This window comes from Drosophila suzukii (assembly GCF_043229965.1).
Source record: "Drosophila suzukii chromosome 2 unlocalized genomic scaffold, CBGP_Dsuzu_IsoJpt1.0 scf_2c, whole genome shotgun sequence".
In the NCBI taxonomy this organism is placed as follows: Eukaryota; Metazoa; Arthropoda; class Insecta; order Diptera; family Drosophilidae; genus Drosophila; species Drosophila suzukii.
The window spans coordinates 19,554,869-19,570,458 of record NW_027255896.1 but is presented as its reverse complement, the minus strand read 5'-3'; the positions used below and the strand labels follow the sequence as shown (position 1 = coordinate 19,570,458).

Sequence of the window (15,590 nt, the reverse complement as noted above, 5' to 3'; positions counted from 1 at the left end):
CCGTGGGTACTCGCAACAATGATTCATGCATACTACATCTCCCTCCTTTTGAAAAATAACGTGCTGTAATTAAGGTATTTTCTACAGAATACGTTATTGTTTTGTAATTTTAAAACTTTAAAAATTATTTCTAGTTATTAAAATTATTTTCTAGAACTTATATATTTAAAATTTTAAAAATTATAGAAATTATTTTGTATTGTAAAAGAAATATTAAAAAATTGGAACATATTATTCAAAACAAAAATTTTGTTCGAATCAGAAAATATTGATATCATATTGTTTTTTTTTTAAATATTTTTTTTTTATTTACTTATTTATATATTTTTGATATTTATTCTATGTATGGATATACGCAAAAATTGTATACAAGTAATTATGAAATAACTTTTAGACTATCCTTTTGTACTGTTTGTTTCTTATTTGTATACCCGTTACTCGTATAGTAAAAGGGTATACTAGATTCGTCGGAAAGTATTTAACAGGCAGAAAGAAGCGGTTCCGACCCCATAAAGTATATATATTCTTGATCAGGATCACCAGCCGAGTCGATCTAGCCATGTCCGTCTGTCCGTCTGTCTGTCTGGGATCTGAGATCTCGGAAACTACGGGAGCTAGGCTACTGAGATTTGGCGTGCAGATTCCTGAGCTTCTTACGCAGCGCAAGTTTGTTTCAGCAGAGTGCCACGCCTACTTTAACGCCCACAAACCGCCCAAACCTGTGACGCCCACAATTTTCATGCTAAATAAAAAATTTTAACTGAAATGTATTGGTCTCGTCAATATCTATCGATTGATCCAAAAAATTTACCACGCCCACTCTAAAGCCCATAACACTTCAAGCTGTCTACCGCCGGTAGGTGGCGCATTTTAATCTCGCTTTGCTGCTTGCATATCTCCATTTCCCTTTGGAACGGCCACGTTAACGCCCACAAACCGCGAAAACCTGTGACGCCCACAATCTTTACGCTAGATAAAAATTTTTAACTAAATTGATCCAAACAATTTACCACGCCCACGCTAACCCGCAACGCTGTCTACCGCCGGTAGCATACAGCTTGCATATCTCCATTTCCCTTTGGTCACTTTAGCTGAGTAACGGGTATCTGATAGTTAAGGTACTCGACTAAAGCGTTCTTCCTTGTTTTCTGTTTCTGTTTATGAGATTCTAACTTTAATCTAGCTCTCTTAAATGCTTGTTCTAATCTAAGCTTAGATTCTTAAGCGTAGTCATCTAAATTATATAGTATTTTTATTTTGTCTATACTATTAAAATGTTAAGGTAAATTTGAAGTTTTACTACTCATATGGACAATAGTCATGTGCCATATGCGAAGTATTTGGGCCATACATCCCAATCTGTTTTATCAACTGAGATGAATGAGCGGATGAGCTCATTAAATGTTCCGTTATGAACGTCTTCATTGATGCGTACTTCAGAATAAAATCTTGGAATATAGCTCTTGCTATTGTTTTTGCACTTTTGTTTTCAATTGGTATTGCCACAAGGTATTTAGTTAAATCTCAGACTAGCATGTTTTTCTATTACATCGTATTTCTTACTGTCTAGCAAAATACCTTTATCAGTACACTTGAGTCCAAAGAAAGTCAGTTTGTGTCTGAAAAATGTGAATTTTTCTAAGTGCAGTTTAAGGTTGTGTTTCCTACATAAATCAATGAGGTTTTCTGAACAACCGATGACAATTAGGTCATCCACGTTCAAGAATGCCTGGGAAGGTTCGATACCTAAAAATGCAATTGTCATCATTCTTTTGAAAGAATTTTGCGCTATTTTCAAACCATAGGGTAATCGCGTGAAGATATAGGAGCAATTGCTCGTGGAAAAGGACTTTATATTTCTGGACGTTTCTTCGAGCTCTACTTGACGAAATTCTGACATCAGATCTAGACATGAAAAGTATTTAGCTCTTCCTAGTTGGTCAAGAATATCGTCTATTCTTGGTAGTGGAAATTGTCTGATAAAATTTTGTTGTTAATTTGGCGGTAATCAATTACTAAACACCATCTTTTAGTATCGCAATCTGGCAATGATTTTTTCTGGACTGAAGGTTCTACTATTTTGTCTTAAATTAATATCTCCACTTGTTTTTCTACTTCTTCTTTTTGACTGTGGGGTATTCTATAATTATACCCGTTACTCGTAGAGTAAAAGGGTATACTAGATTCGTCGGAAAGTATGTAACAGGCAGAAGGAAGCGTTTCCGACCCCATAAAGTATATATATTCTTGATCAGGATCACTAGCCGAGTCGATCTAGCCATGTCCGTCTGTCCGTCTGACCGTCTGTCCGTCTGACCGTCTGTCCGTCTGTCCGTCTGTCTGTCCGTCCGGATGAACGCTGAGATCTCGGAAACTATGAGAGCTAGGCTATTGAGATTTGGCGTACAGATTCCTGAGCTTCTTACGCAGCGCAAGTTTGTTTCAGTAGACTGCCACGCCCACTCTAACGCCCACAAACCGCCCAAAACTGTAACTCCTACAGTTTTGATGCTAGATAGAAAATTTTAACTGAAATGTATTGTTCTCATCAAAACCTATCGATTGACCTAAAAAAAAGTTAGCCACGCCCACTTAAACGCCCACAAACCGCGAAAACCTGTGACGCCCACAATTTGCATGCTAGATAAAAAATTTTAACTGAAATGTATTGGTGTCGTCAATACCTATCGATTGATCCAAAAATAATTCTGCCACGCCCACTCTAACGCCCATAACGCTTAAATCTGTCTACCGCCGGTAGGTGGCGCATTTTAATTTCGCTTTGCTGCTTGCATATCTCCATTTCCCTTTGAGTAACGGGTATCTGATAGTCGAGGTACTCGACTATAGCGTTCTTCCTTGTTTTTTATGTATACCGGATCATCATTTTTCATTTTTTGTATGTAAAAATTATTAGTGTCGCCGCCGAAATCTGTTACAATAGACAGATCCAATGAGCCCGCTATAATGTTCCAATCAGCAGATGAGTGGCTGGAATTGTACCGTTCAACATAAGCTTTAAGTGCACTTGTCGGGTACGCGAGCACTTGCTTCGCCGGCGCTTATTCAGTACAGCATTAGCCACCGTCTGATACGATTATTTTTAAAGCGGTTCACTTACTTCTTTGTCTCCCGGCTATATGTAACGCCATACAGCCAGCAGTTATATATTGAATAATAAATTAGATATATGTTAGCCTACGAGTTTTGTTAGAACCGGGACGTGCTTCGTAAAAGTCGAGAACAGTGTGGCGCTGGGCTCAACAATCTTTAAAAATAATCTTAATAAATTACGTAATTAATCACGCGGATCATGTGGTGCCCGATTTAATAGTCCATTAGCCCCGTCCAAGTGAAAATAACAATTTTCGGGGAACTGCCCGACATACATTAATTCCTAACATGGATAACAACAACCTATTAAGTGGAGTGTACCATTGCAAGCTATGCGCACATGAGGATTGTGATCGAATGGTTCAGTGCGGCAAATGCCACTCCTGGTACCTCCTGGTGATGATGATCACTGCTGGCAATGTGACTGCGAGAATATAATACGCGACGTCATTACAGAAGTGGTGCCAACGATGTCGATGTCATTCCACAAACCCCAGGCCTCCTCATCACCGACACAAGGAAACGGATTGGCGAAACTTCCATACAACCCGTCATATCAAGGTTCTCCTCTGGAACATAACAAAAATTCAGAATCCGCTCCGACGACGACGCATGGCAGTGGGTGGCATCTCAGCGGTAGTTGAAAAGCCCGCTCAATCGCCATGCGGTTTATCGAACATTACCTCACATGGTCCGGCCCCGGTTAAGCAACAGCTTAACAGGCCAAAGGAAGCCGAAGCCGCAGGGCCCTTGTTGGTGGGACCAGACGCAGCCAACAAAATAATGCTGACCTCTGGCATACCAACACCTTCGCAGATTGCCGGTCGTCAAGCGATCTCAAAGGAGTTGCCAACATTCGATGGCAACCCCCAAGCTTGGCTATTATTTTATATCAGTTTTCAAACTAGCACAGAGATCGCCAACTACACCAACGCAAGGAACCTCATGCGCCTACAGTCACGCCTAAGAGGTAGGGCCCGAGAACTAGTACAAAGTAAATTACTATTACAAGCGATGGTTCCCGAAATCACACAGACACTTCAAATGTGTTTCGGTCGGCCAGAGCATGTACTTCATCCAATGCTTGATAAAGCACGTAAAATGCCGCCTCCAAAGGACAACCTAGAACCTCTGATTGAGTACGCACTCTGCGTAAGAAACATATATTCAACGATGGAAGCCTGCGAGCTAGTCGCCCACATGTGCAACCCACTCCTTGTGCAGGAACTAGTGCAAAATCTTCCTTCGCAGCTAAAATTGCAATATGCCGTGCACCCAAAAGAAACCGCTGTGCCGGTGGTGAAAGTATTCAGCGAATGAATGTACACAACTGCCGAAGCAGCTAGTCAAGTATCATCCCCACTTTACTTCGGGCGCAGTGAACGCCTTAATTACCATTCGGCGAGTGAGGAACCACTTCGTGATATGCGATGCCGGAGACCACAAGATCCAAACCTGCCCTAACTTATCCGCTATGAACACGGCAGAAAGATGGGACGTGTCCCGCACCCATCACTTGTGCCTCAATTGCTTCACCAAGCACCGAAGCCAGTGCCTTTCAAGGAAGACAAGCAACATAAACAACTGTCGCGAACGTCACCATCCCCTACTGCACGCAGAACAACTCTACCGCGCCAAACATCCTCGCCAGCCAACAGCACCCGAGCTGGAGAGCGGTCACATTCTCGCCCATAGACATGCAGATCAAACTAATTTTCGTATCGTACCAATCAAAATCGATTATGACTCAACAAATTAACACCTTTGCCTTTCTAGACGAAGGATCATCAGTAACGCTGATCGAAGAAACTATCTTCCAGCAGCTGGGGGTGACAGGCGAACCACACCCACTCTGCATGAAATGGACCGACAATACAACACGTGTCGAAGAAACTTCTAAAACAGCGACTTTACGTGTCATAAACACGCAGAACGGAGCCAAATTTAAATTGAGAGATGTTCGCAGCGTCAGAAGCCAAAACTTACCAATGCAGTCCCCCACCATTGAGGAGCTCGCCATGAAGTTCCCGTACCTTAAAGGACTACCAATTGCCTCATATGCCAACGTGCGGCCAACTTTAATCGTTGGAGCGGATAACTGGAATTTAGCCGTACCTCTGAGAATCCGGAAGGAAGCGTGGCGCCAGCCAATTGCTATCAAAACAAGACTGGGATGGACGTTGCAAATTCCTCCGAAAAAAAGAACTAACGCAGAGGGACACGTTAACATCCATGAGTGCAGATGCCACGAAGCCGACACCGCCTTACACGAGGCCATTAGCAAACCTTCGCAGTAGAGACTCCACGACGTGCCCACCTATATTCTGAAGCTGACTCCCGTGCCCTAGCCATTATGATCTCGACAGCCAAATTTAAGGAAGACAGATTTGAAATTGGAGTGCTGTGGAAGAGCGGGAACGCAGCTCTACCAGATAGTTACCCAAACGCCATTAGACGAATGATGTGCCTACAACGAAAATTCATCAAGGAACCAGCACTAAAGATTCAAACCTAAAAGGAGATCGATAATCTCGTGCAAAAGAAATATGCCCGTAAGCTAAATGCAGCCGAGGGTATGGTATCTACCAACCTTTATAATTACAAGCCCGAACAAACCTAATAGGGTTCGTCTAGTTTGGGATGCAGCGGCGCAGTCAGGGGGACAATCCCTGAACGACTTCATACACGCCGGTCCATTGCAAAACCATTGGTGGATCTGCTGATCTCATTTCGCGCCGGAAAGGTGCCGATCATCGGTGACATCGCGGAGACGTTTCATCAATTTCGAGTCAAGCCGGAAGATGCGCTTCCTTTGGTACGACCAAGATGACGAGCTACACCATTTAAGCGTCTACGCGATGGACGCGCACTAAACTGCTCACCATGTATCGCTCACTTCGTACGGGACAGAAACGCTGATAGGTTCCAACAGCAATATCCCGCCGCCACACAAGCCGTGAAAGATTACCATTACGTCGACGTCTTTATCTACACCGGCAACGACAATAAGGAGGTGATAGAAATTGCCACACAAATTCGCCCTATTCACGCCGCAGGAGGGTTCTATATTCGCAACTGGGCATCGAACTCGAAGACTGTGTTTAGCGAACTAGTCGGAGAATCATCGTCAACGGAGGTCGAAATCACGACCGCCGAGAAAGTCCTCGGCCTATACTGGATCCCGGAAACGGACGACCTAACGTTTATCTTCAAATTCTCCCGTCTGAAACGCGACATATGGACAGAAAACGATGCACCCTCGAAGCGGAAACTCCTCGAAGTGGCGGACCTCCACCGACTGGGACGACTGCATACCAGAAAGCCTACTCCCAAGACGGAAGCGATGGAAGCAGGCATTAACCCTAATCGCCACGGTTAAGATTCCGCGATGCTTCTTCGAAACCATCGAGGACATCCATGACGTGCAGCTGCACACCTTCGTAGACGCGAGCGAACTCGCATATGCAGCAGTCTCGTATCTTCACATCCACTAGCAGTCAAAACTTAAGTTGGCCCGCTAAGCCCGCTGTCCATTCCCCGTATAAAATTACAAGCAGCAGTCACTGGCGCCAAGCTTAGCCAGTAAGTTCAAAAAAATTGGACGGGCTCCAAAACAAGTCCTCAAATGGCTGCGAATGGACCCGCGCAAGTTCCAGCAGTACGTAATGCATCGAGTAGAAGAAGTTTTGGAGCTCACCAATGTCACTGGGTGCCATCGGACTTAAACCCTGCTGACATCGCCACTAAGACTTCGAGTTTTACTTCCATGCATAAATGGTTTGATGGCCCGGAGTACCTTCTCCAGGAACGCTCTCGTTGGCCCACCTGTACCGACCTAGGAGCCCCAACCAACATCGAAGTGAAGCAGGTGTTTTTCGTCGCTACTACACCACTGGACCCCATCGTGAACGTAGAACACTTTTCCGACTGGCGGAGGCTATATCGAGCGGTAGCAACGTTCATATTATACATCGAAAAGCTGAAAGCAACAGCGCGGAAAACGCCTCCGATTACGCGCATTAACGCCAAGATGATACGCCGCGCACAAACAACACTGATACACTATTCGCCGACCATTTCTGGAAACGATGGGCCAGGGAGTACGTTCCCGAATTAGCTCGCCGAGGAAAATGGTACGCCAAGCAGCCACCCCTAACGATTGGCAGCGTCGTCCTTATAGTGGACGAGAACTTACCACGGAACACGTGGCCGAAAGGAATAGTCACCGAAGTGGTCTTAGCTAAGAACCAGCAAGTAAGAAGCGCTGCGATCAAGACTGCCCACGGCATCTTACGACGACCCGTAGCGAAGCTGGCTGTATTGAACGTCGGCAAGATTGAGGGTAACACAAACGCAGGAGAGCCAAGTTTACCGGGGGAGAATGTCGCCGCCGAAATCTGTTACAATAGACAGGACCAAAGAGCCAGCTATAATGTTCCAATCAGCAGATGAGTGGCTGGAATTGTACCGTTCAACATAAGCTTTAAGCGCACTTGTCGGGTACTCGAGCACTTGCTTCGCCCGCGCTTATTCAGTACAGCATTAGCCACCGTCTGCTACGATTATTTTTAAAGCGGTTCCCTTACTTCTTTGTCTCCCGGCTATATGTAACGCCATACAGCCAGCAGTTATATATTTAATAATAAATTAGATATTTTTTATTAGAACCGGGACGTGCTACTTAATAGTCGAGGACTGGGTGGCGCTGGCTTCAACAATTAGTTTATATCGATTTGGATTATATTCCGAATATATCTGTGTATTTTGTGCATAATTCTTTAAGTATTTCTTTGAACTGAGGTGGAAAATTATTGTTCAGATTGTCTAAGATTTCTTCTTGGTTTACATTTTTATTAGATTTAATTATGTAGTAATCATCCAATGGATCAGCTTTTAGTGTATTTTGTTGAATGATTGCAGTTTTATTTGTTGTATTCAAAATTCGGATAAAAGTGCTTTTCGAATCTGCAATGGAATTTCCAATGAATACTCCATTTTGAATTTCTGGGTTTGGTATTGATATATACCTGGTTGCTGAATTTATAGAAATTTTTCTGACGACTTCGGATCCTGCTGGTAGAATTGCCTGAACGTGTGCCTAAAAGTGTACAACTTTATTATCAAATCGATTAACCAGCAAATTCATAGCCCTTTTATATTTAGCATTCGAGGGTTCAAGCGAGCGTATGGTTTCCAGAGCCACGCCGCCCAAACTCAAACGCAAATATTGTAATTTTTCAATGTCGCTTAGCTCATCATCATTTCCGATGACGGTAGGGAAAGTCGCAAGAATATCTTGCCACTCAGAGTAGGATCCATGAAAACGAGCAATTTCCAAATTTGCAACCGAGGCTTCCTAGATCGAAAGGAAAGACCCGCATTATTAGTGATGGGAATAGATGTGGAATTTGCAGCGGTTGAAGCCGGCAATTGTGACTTTCCATTCGTGCCAGCAAATCAGCTTCGTCAAACTGATTAACCGCATCAGCGTTCAAATAACATTTCATCGAGCTCATTTGCCGCAAAATAGATTGGGCTTTGACTGGGTAGTAGTCAACGTCACTTGTGGATTCGATCTGAGCCCGAACCGAGTTTTCCGTATCAGACATTTTTCAATCTCGAGATAAAAAATGAAATAAAATAAAATGTCAGACCGCGTTAGAGGCACGAAACACCGTGTACCTTTTACCGCGGAAATGTACAGGTTAACAAGCGTCGCCGAGATGCAACTGAACCTTTAACATGGTTGTTGTTGTTCTTGCCGATAAATTGCCTGCCTAGCAACAGCGGATATATATGCGCTATTAACAAAGATTAAATGCAATTCACTTTGTTATGAACTATTTGCACAACACAGTTTTGGTGTTTTTTTACAGCGCAAAATGTAAAAAAAATCAAACGGTCGGCTGTGCGCTTTTATATGCTCTTATGTACATATTTTTTTTTTTTATTAAATGAAGCTTAAGTATATACATGAATATAAGTGGTAAAAGAAGAGAAGAGGTAAAAATGTTCCGATCCCGCGGGACTGCTGCAAAGCTATACTTCGCGGGTCGGATGGCGGTCAGGTTGCCGCTGACCGAATGCACGATAACGACAGCAAAACAATGCGTTTGTTTAAACTAAATTAAACAATCGCGAGACCGAGTTGCAGACTCGGATAAAACTGTATCACTTCGGGGTCACCAAATGTTTGTGGGGAAGACAACAAATATGCCACCCTTTTATTTATAATTAATAACGCACGAATAGGTTATATTAAAATGTATAGCGTTTATTCGGAGCGGCAGACGGACTGTGTAAAAGCTCGGCTCCAAGAACTTTATATAGACATTTTCAGTCTTACAAAGTAGTTGCTGAATAGATAAGCGACAGCTTCAGTGGTATAAGAAAGAGGCGACAAAGATAAGCAGAGAGCGCTGCAGGTGCCGTCGTACACCTATGCGCGCATGACTAGGCGCTGGCGATCTGCTCCGAACACTGACTCTGCAATGTTCAGTCCCAGTGCACCTAAGGGTGGTCATATTACCGAGCGCTTGGGAAACTGCTTGGGTCTTTGATTTGTATGTAAGTGTTGTGGCCGAGTGCTAAAATCAGCTTGTACTTATATTAATGCATAACACTGAGTACAATGTGGATTCGATATGTTGTAGTATGCACTTATATTGAATATCTACTGTACCAAGAGTACTTGAAGCAAACACACTGTAACACTTTGTTGCAGTGTTTACATAAACAAAGGCCCGGTCAAAAACCTAAGTGGCCGAAACATGAGTCGATCGGCGCGTTCACAGAAAGTGCAAGTGTCAGCATTCTGTTGCACACGCCGGCCGCTTAGCCAAACTCAAGCACATACATATACCCTCGCACTCCACCTAAAGAGAGCATAATTGAATACACTTGATATACATAAGATATACAAAGCCGTCTCTCTGCCGCCCAACTGTAGGCAGCGCAGCTACGAGATTAAGGCTTCCTTAGATCCTAAGGCAAATTGTTAAATCAGAAACAACTTTACGTTGGAAGCGGCTTTAATGCTGCTCCTGAATACAAATAAAGAATACCAAATAAAGAATATTAAAACTACCAAAAGATGCGTTCTCACTATACAAATAAAGAATATTAAAACTACCAAAAGATGCGTTCTCACTATATGGCGACCGTGACTTTGGTCCAAAGGACAGCAACAAAGGCAACAACAGTAACAACAGCAAAAACGACAACAACAACAGCTTACACTTCACGAACAAAAAGAAGAAACGCAGTGAGTAGAGTGTGATGTGTGCCAAACGCAGTGACGTGGTAAAAAGATTAAAAGCCAGGAAGGCTGAACTACTGAAGCTGCTGAACAGTGGCAATGCGATAAGTTGGAACAACTCGTTAAAAATACATGCCGAAGTTGAACACATAAAAACTTTGCTAACAGTCCGAAAAAATCAGACCACAGCCACACACACATCCACCTACCCTGTAATTCCAAATATTGCCAAAACTGTCATTCTGCCATCCCAAAGCTGAAGAAGACGTGTCCGGATTACTGCGAGGGACCACTGCACTCCCCACTTTGCGAGTACACCTGTGCAGCCAGCACCGGTGCGCCACCAAAGAAGTAACAACCTGTGCAGCCAGCACCGGTGCCCCACCATAGAAGTACAGCCTGTGCAGCCAGCACCGGTACCGTCGGGCGCATCAAGACAGACCAAGGAAAAGTGAACCGACAGCACTACCAAGAGCGCATAATTTATTTTCCTCTACACTGCGTTGCAAAATTTTTTTTAATTGCACGGCGATGCATATTTTTTCATTTATTATATAAACAAATGTCTAAAATTGAGCGACACAAAAGTTGCCCGACTAGAGTGTGGCCTGAAAACCATACACAAAAATAGGTAGGAAACTTGTAAAAACAGATGCAAGGTAATGCAATAAGTAAATTTTCTACAGAAACATATTATTATAATTTAAAAGTATATACGCCAAAAATGGCTATAGTAGATGTTAAGTCAGTAGACTCCACTGCAAATGTTATCAATAAAGTCGAGTCGGATAACATTGACTTAGAATTAATTCATACATTGTTAATAATAATTGTTGTTATAATGTGCGCAAATTGTTTCTATAAACTTTATAAATTGCATAATAAATGTCTTAAAAAAATATATATGAGCCAGGAAAATAATCTGGACAAAATATAAAAAATAAAATATAAAAAATATATAAAAGTAAGTGGTGACACATATGATAGGGACATTCATTTTAAAGAAAGAATTCTGCAATTAGTTTCACCAACTTCAGTAAGCATTTATGAACTAGAAAAATTTTATATTGAAACATTTAATTTGGATACTTCTCCACTAATACATTGCACCCAAAAGGGAATTTTATTATCCCATATTCCAGGTGTACAAGTTAGATCAGTTGTAGACGAGCACCCAGTACTAGGTAGAGCAATAGTAATGACGGTCATTAAGAAATAATTCATCTCCATAATATAATGGAATGGAATGAACTATATAAGCTAATAAATAACAAAAAAGTTGACTTCGATAAATCATATAAGTCACTTACTCAGAACAGGCCAATTCAAAAAAATTTAAAATTAAAATAAATTATTAATGAAGCACGAATACGAATACATGGAGGGAAAAATTAAATCAAGATCATTGGTCCCAAGTATCAAAATTTTTGATCAGACTACGATCTTATTTAATATCAATTAAACAAAAGTTTAAGTTGGACATATCAGTACCGACTATACTTAGCACTTCCCTAACAGTTGAAACTGGTGATAAACCGGAATCAACAAAACAAAATGACATTGACCAAATAGAATCAGAAGACCTTACCGAAACAAATCCTAAAATAGAAGAGCAAGATTTAAATAATCTTACTATTCCAGCTGTTTTAATGTCAGATCTGGATTATTCTACGGATTCTGATGATAGTTCAAGCATAATAGAAAATAAAATAAGAAACAATATCACAATGGCACAAACTAGTATTGATTTTATTAATACAGCATCCAAGCTTATACCAGTTTTCGATAGTAAAGCTGAAAACTTAACAAGTTTTATTGATGCATTAGAAATAATAGAATCAACAAAAGGCGAGCACGAACAACTAGCAGTTTCCATAATAAAAACAAAGCTAAAAGGTGTCGCCAGAAATTTAATCGGAAATGAAACAACAATAACTGAAGTCATTTCCAGATTAAAAAGCAGCGTCAAAGGCGAAACTGTAGAAGTGTTGTCAGCAAAACTGATGAACCTACAGCAACGCAATAAAACTGCCAACCAGTACAGACAAGAGGTTGAGCAGATGACAAAATCTTTAGAAGGTGCATATCTAACAGATGGCTTATCCCTAGAGTTAGCCAGAAGTTATTCCACTCGGCATGCAGTCAAAGCAATGACTAAAAATTGTACAATCGATAAGGTAAAAATTATAATGCAAGCCGCTACCTTCAATACTATGCATGAGGCCATATCAAAATTTGTAAACAGTTGCACAGAAGCAACCGGACAGCCAAACACTGTCCTATATTACAAAAATTACTCGCAACGCGGCGGAAACCGCGGAAGAGGAAATTACAGAGGTAACTTTCGTGGTCGTAATAATAATTACAACAACAATAGTACCCAAAACAATACTGGACAAGGCCAATATAGAGGAAACTATAGAGGCCGTGGCAACTCGAATCAAGGCCACAACAATAATAACCAAAATAATGTCCGAGTAACCAATAGCCAAACCAATAGTACATCGGGAAACTCACAAAACCCTTTAGATATTTTACAGTAGAAAATGCAGTTAATCTCAGTCAGAACATATTTGCATCATTCAATCATGTGGCTACAGGAAAAGAACTTGTCTTTTTAGTAGACACAGGTGCAGACATTTCAGTAGTTAAAGAAAATTCTGATGTCTTTCATGACATACAATATAATTATATTATAGACATAAGAGGAATAAGTCAAGAGGTAACCAAATCCAAGGGGTTGACTTCTATTGAGATACAGACCACTAAGTACATAATCAAACACGATTTTCATATCGTGAATTTACATTTCGCTATCCCATGTGATGGCATTTTAGGAATCGATTTCATAAAAAAATACAACTGTCAATTAGACTTCAAGTCATCTGAAGATTGGCTTATAATTAGACCTAATAATTTAAAATTTCCAATTAATGTTCCAATAACATACAGTTCTGGCAACAACTCAATACTTCTTCCAGCAGTATCACAAGTTATTAAAAAAATTCAACTAAATTCAAAAGAAGACAGTGTATTGATTCCAAATCAAGAAATTAAACATGGCATTTATATAGCAAGTACCATAGCAACATCTAAAAACGATTTCATAATACTACTCAATACCACAAATAAAGATGAAGTAGTCAGTACAAATAATTTAGCTTATTAATCACTTTCGAACTACGATGTAGTCAAAACTAATCTAGAAAATAGAGAAAAATCTGTATTATCTCAACTTTCAAAAAACTTTCCTCCACAATTCAAATCACAGCTTTCAAGTCTATGCACACAATATAATGATATATTCGGATTGGAAACCGAACCAATAAGCACAAATAATTTTTATAAGCAAAACCTTAGATTAAAGGATGATGAATTAGCGTATATAAAAAATTACAGAAGCCCACACAGTCAGGTGAACGAAATACAGAAACAAGTCGGAAAATTGATCACCGACGGGATTATTGAACCATCTGTATCTGAATATAATAGCCCATTGTTACTTGTTCCTAAAAAACCATCTCCATCTCGGAACAAAAGAAATGGCGATTAGTGATTGAATATCGTCATATTAATAAAAAATTACTGTCCGATAAATTTTCACTCCCAAGAATTGATGATATTTTGGATCAACTGGGACGAGCAAAATATTTTTCATGCCTTGACTTAATGTCAGGATTTCATCAAATTGAACTCGAAAAAAGTTCAAGAAATATGACGTCATTATGAATTACCCTGCGCCGCACGATGCGGACAGCGCTAGACGATTTGTAGCATTTTGCAATTATTATAGACGCTTCATAAAAAATTTCGCCGAATATTCACGGCACATAACAAGATTATGTAAAAAGAATGTTCCTTTTGAATGGACAGATGAATGCCAAAACGCATTCCAATATTTAAAAACAAAACTAATGGAACCTACTTTGCTAGAATATCCCGATTTCAGCAAAGAATTTTGTATAATTACTGATGCAAGTAAATAAGCGTGTGGAGCGGTTTTAACTCAAAACCATAACGGACTCCAACTTCCCATTGCGTATGCATCAAGAGCTTTCACTAAGGGAGAAAGTAATAAGTGTACAACAGAGCAGGAATTAGCTGCAATTCACTGGGAAATACTATATTTTCGACCATATATTTATGGAAATCACTTTACAATTAAAACAGTTCACAGACCATTAATATATCTATTTTCAAAGATAAATCCGAGTTCCAAACGGACACGTATGAGGCTAGAGTTAGAAGAGTATAAATTCACAGTTGAATATAATTATAAAATAACTAAGCACAATAAGACTCCATTGATAATAAATGATACACCTATAAATGCTTTCGGCAGAGTGATAGTGGACACTATTGGTCCATTACCAAAATCAGAAAATGGCAATGAGAATGCAGTCACTCTAATATGTGACCTAAGTAAATATTTAGTTGCCATACCAGTTCCAAATAAAAACGCGAACACTGTCGCTAAAGCAATTTTTGAATCATTTATTCTGAAGTGCGGTCCAATGAAGACGTTCATTACGGACATTGGTACATAATATAAGAATTCAATTATAAATGACTTGTGCAAATATCTAAAAATTGAAAATATAACATCAATGGCACACCACCACCAGACAGTAGGAACAATTGAACGAAGTCATAGAACTTTCAATGAATACATACGCTCATATATATCGGTTGATAAAACTGACTGGGACGTATGGCTTCAACATTTCGTTTTTTGTTTCAACAAGACCCCTTCAATGGCACATAATTATTGTTAATACAAGCTAGTATTTGGGAAAAAAAAAAGTTACCAAAACAATACATTAGTATAGAAAATATAGAACCCATATATAATATAGGTGACTATGCTAAGGAAAGTAAATATAGATTAGAAGTAGCATACAAAAGAGCGAGAATAATGATAGAAAAAAATAAGGAAAATAATTAGATAGTATATGATCAAAAAATAAAAAAACATAGATATATCAGTAGGTGATCAAGTCCTTTTAAGAAATGAAACTGGTCATAAGTTAGATTATCAATATACAGGTCCGTATAAAGTAACGGAAATAGGAGAAAGAAATAACATTATAATAACAAATAATAAGAACAGAAAACAAACAGTTCATAAGGATATATTAAAACGATTATTTCCTAATTGCATTTAGCATGGCCATGCTTAGAAATACTTTTTCTTTAAAAACGAATATTATTCCTAATT

The 15,590-nt window shown here is 40.0% G+C and overlaps 1 protein-coding gene across 1 annotated transcript; it reads left to right on the top strand.

The window, feature by feature from the left end:
* Window positions 1-6,739: 6,739 nt before the first annotated feature.
* LOC139354326 (uncharacterized) lies at window positions 6,740-10,727 on the top strand. The gene is made up of 3 exons (XM_070998550.1): window positions 6,740-7,214; window positions 7,295-7,368; window positions 10,629-10,727. The coding sequence occupies exons 1-3, from the start codon at window positions 6,740-6,742 to the stop codon at window positions 10,725-10,727; spliced, it is 648 nt and encodes a 215-aa protein (XP_070854651.1).
* Window positions 10,728-15,590: the final 4,863 nt, after the last annotated feature.

Bases quoted from the DNA above. Each gene is read 5' to 3' on its own strand.
- LOC139354326 (XM_070998550.1), top strand. From the start codon at position 6,740: ATGGCTGCGAATGGACCCGCGCAAGTTCCAGCAGTACGTAATGCATCG. The intron at 7,215-7,294 runs GTACGTTCCCGA...TCGTCCTTATAG, and splicing joins TGGAAACGATGGGCCAGGGA to TGGACGAGAACTTACCACGG. The intron at 7,369-10,628 runs GTAAGAAGCGCT...GCCATCCCAAAG, and splicing joins TCTTAGCTAAGAACCAGCAA to CTGAAGAAGACGTGTCCGGA.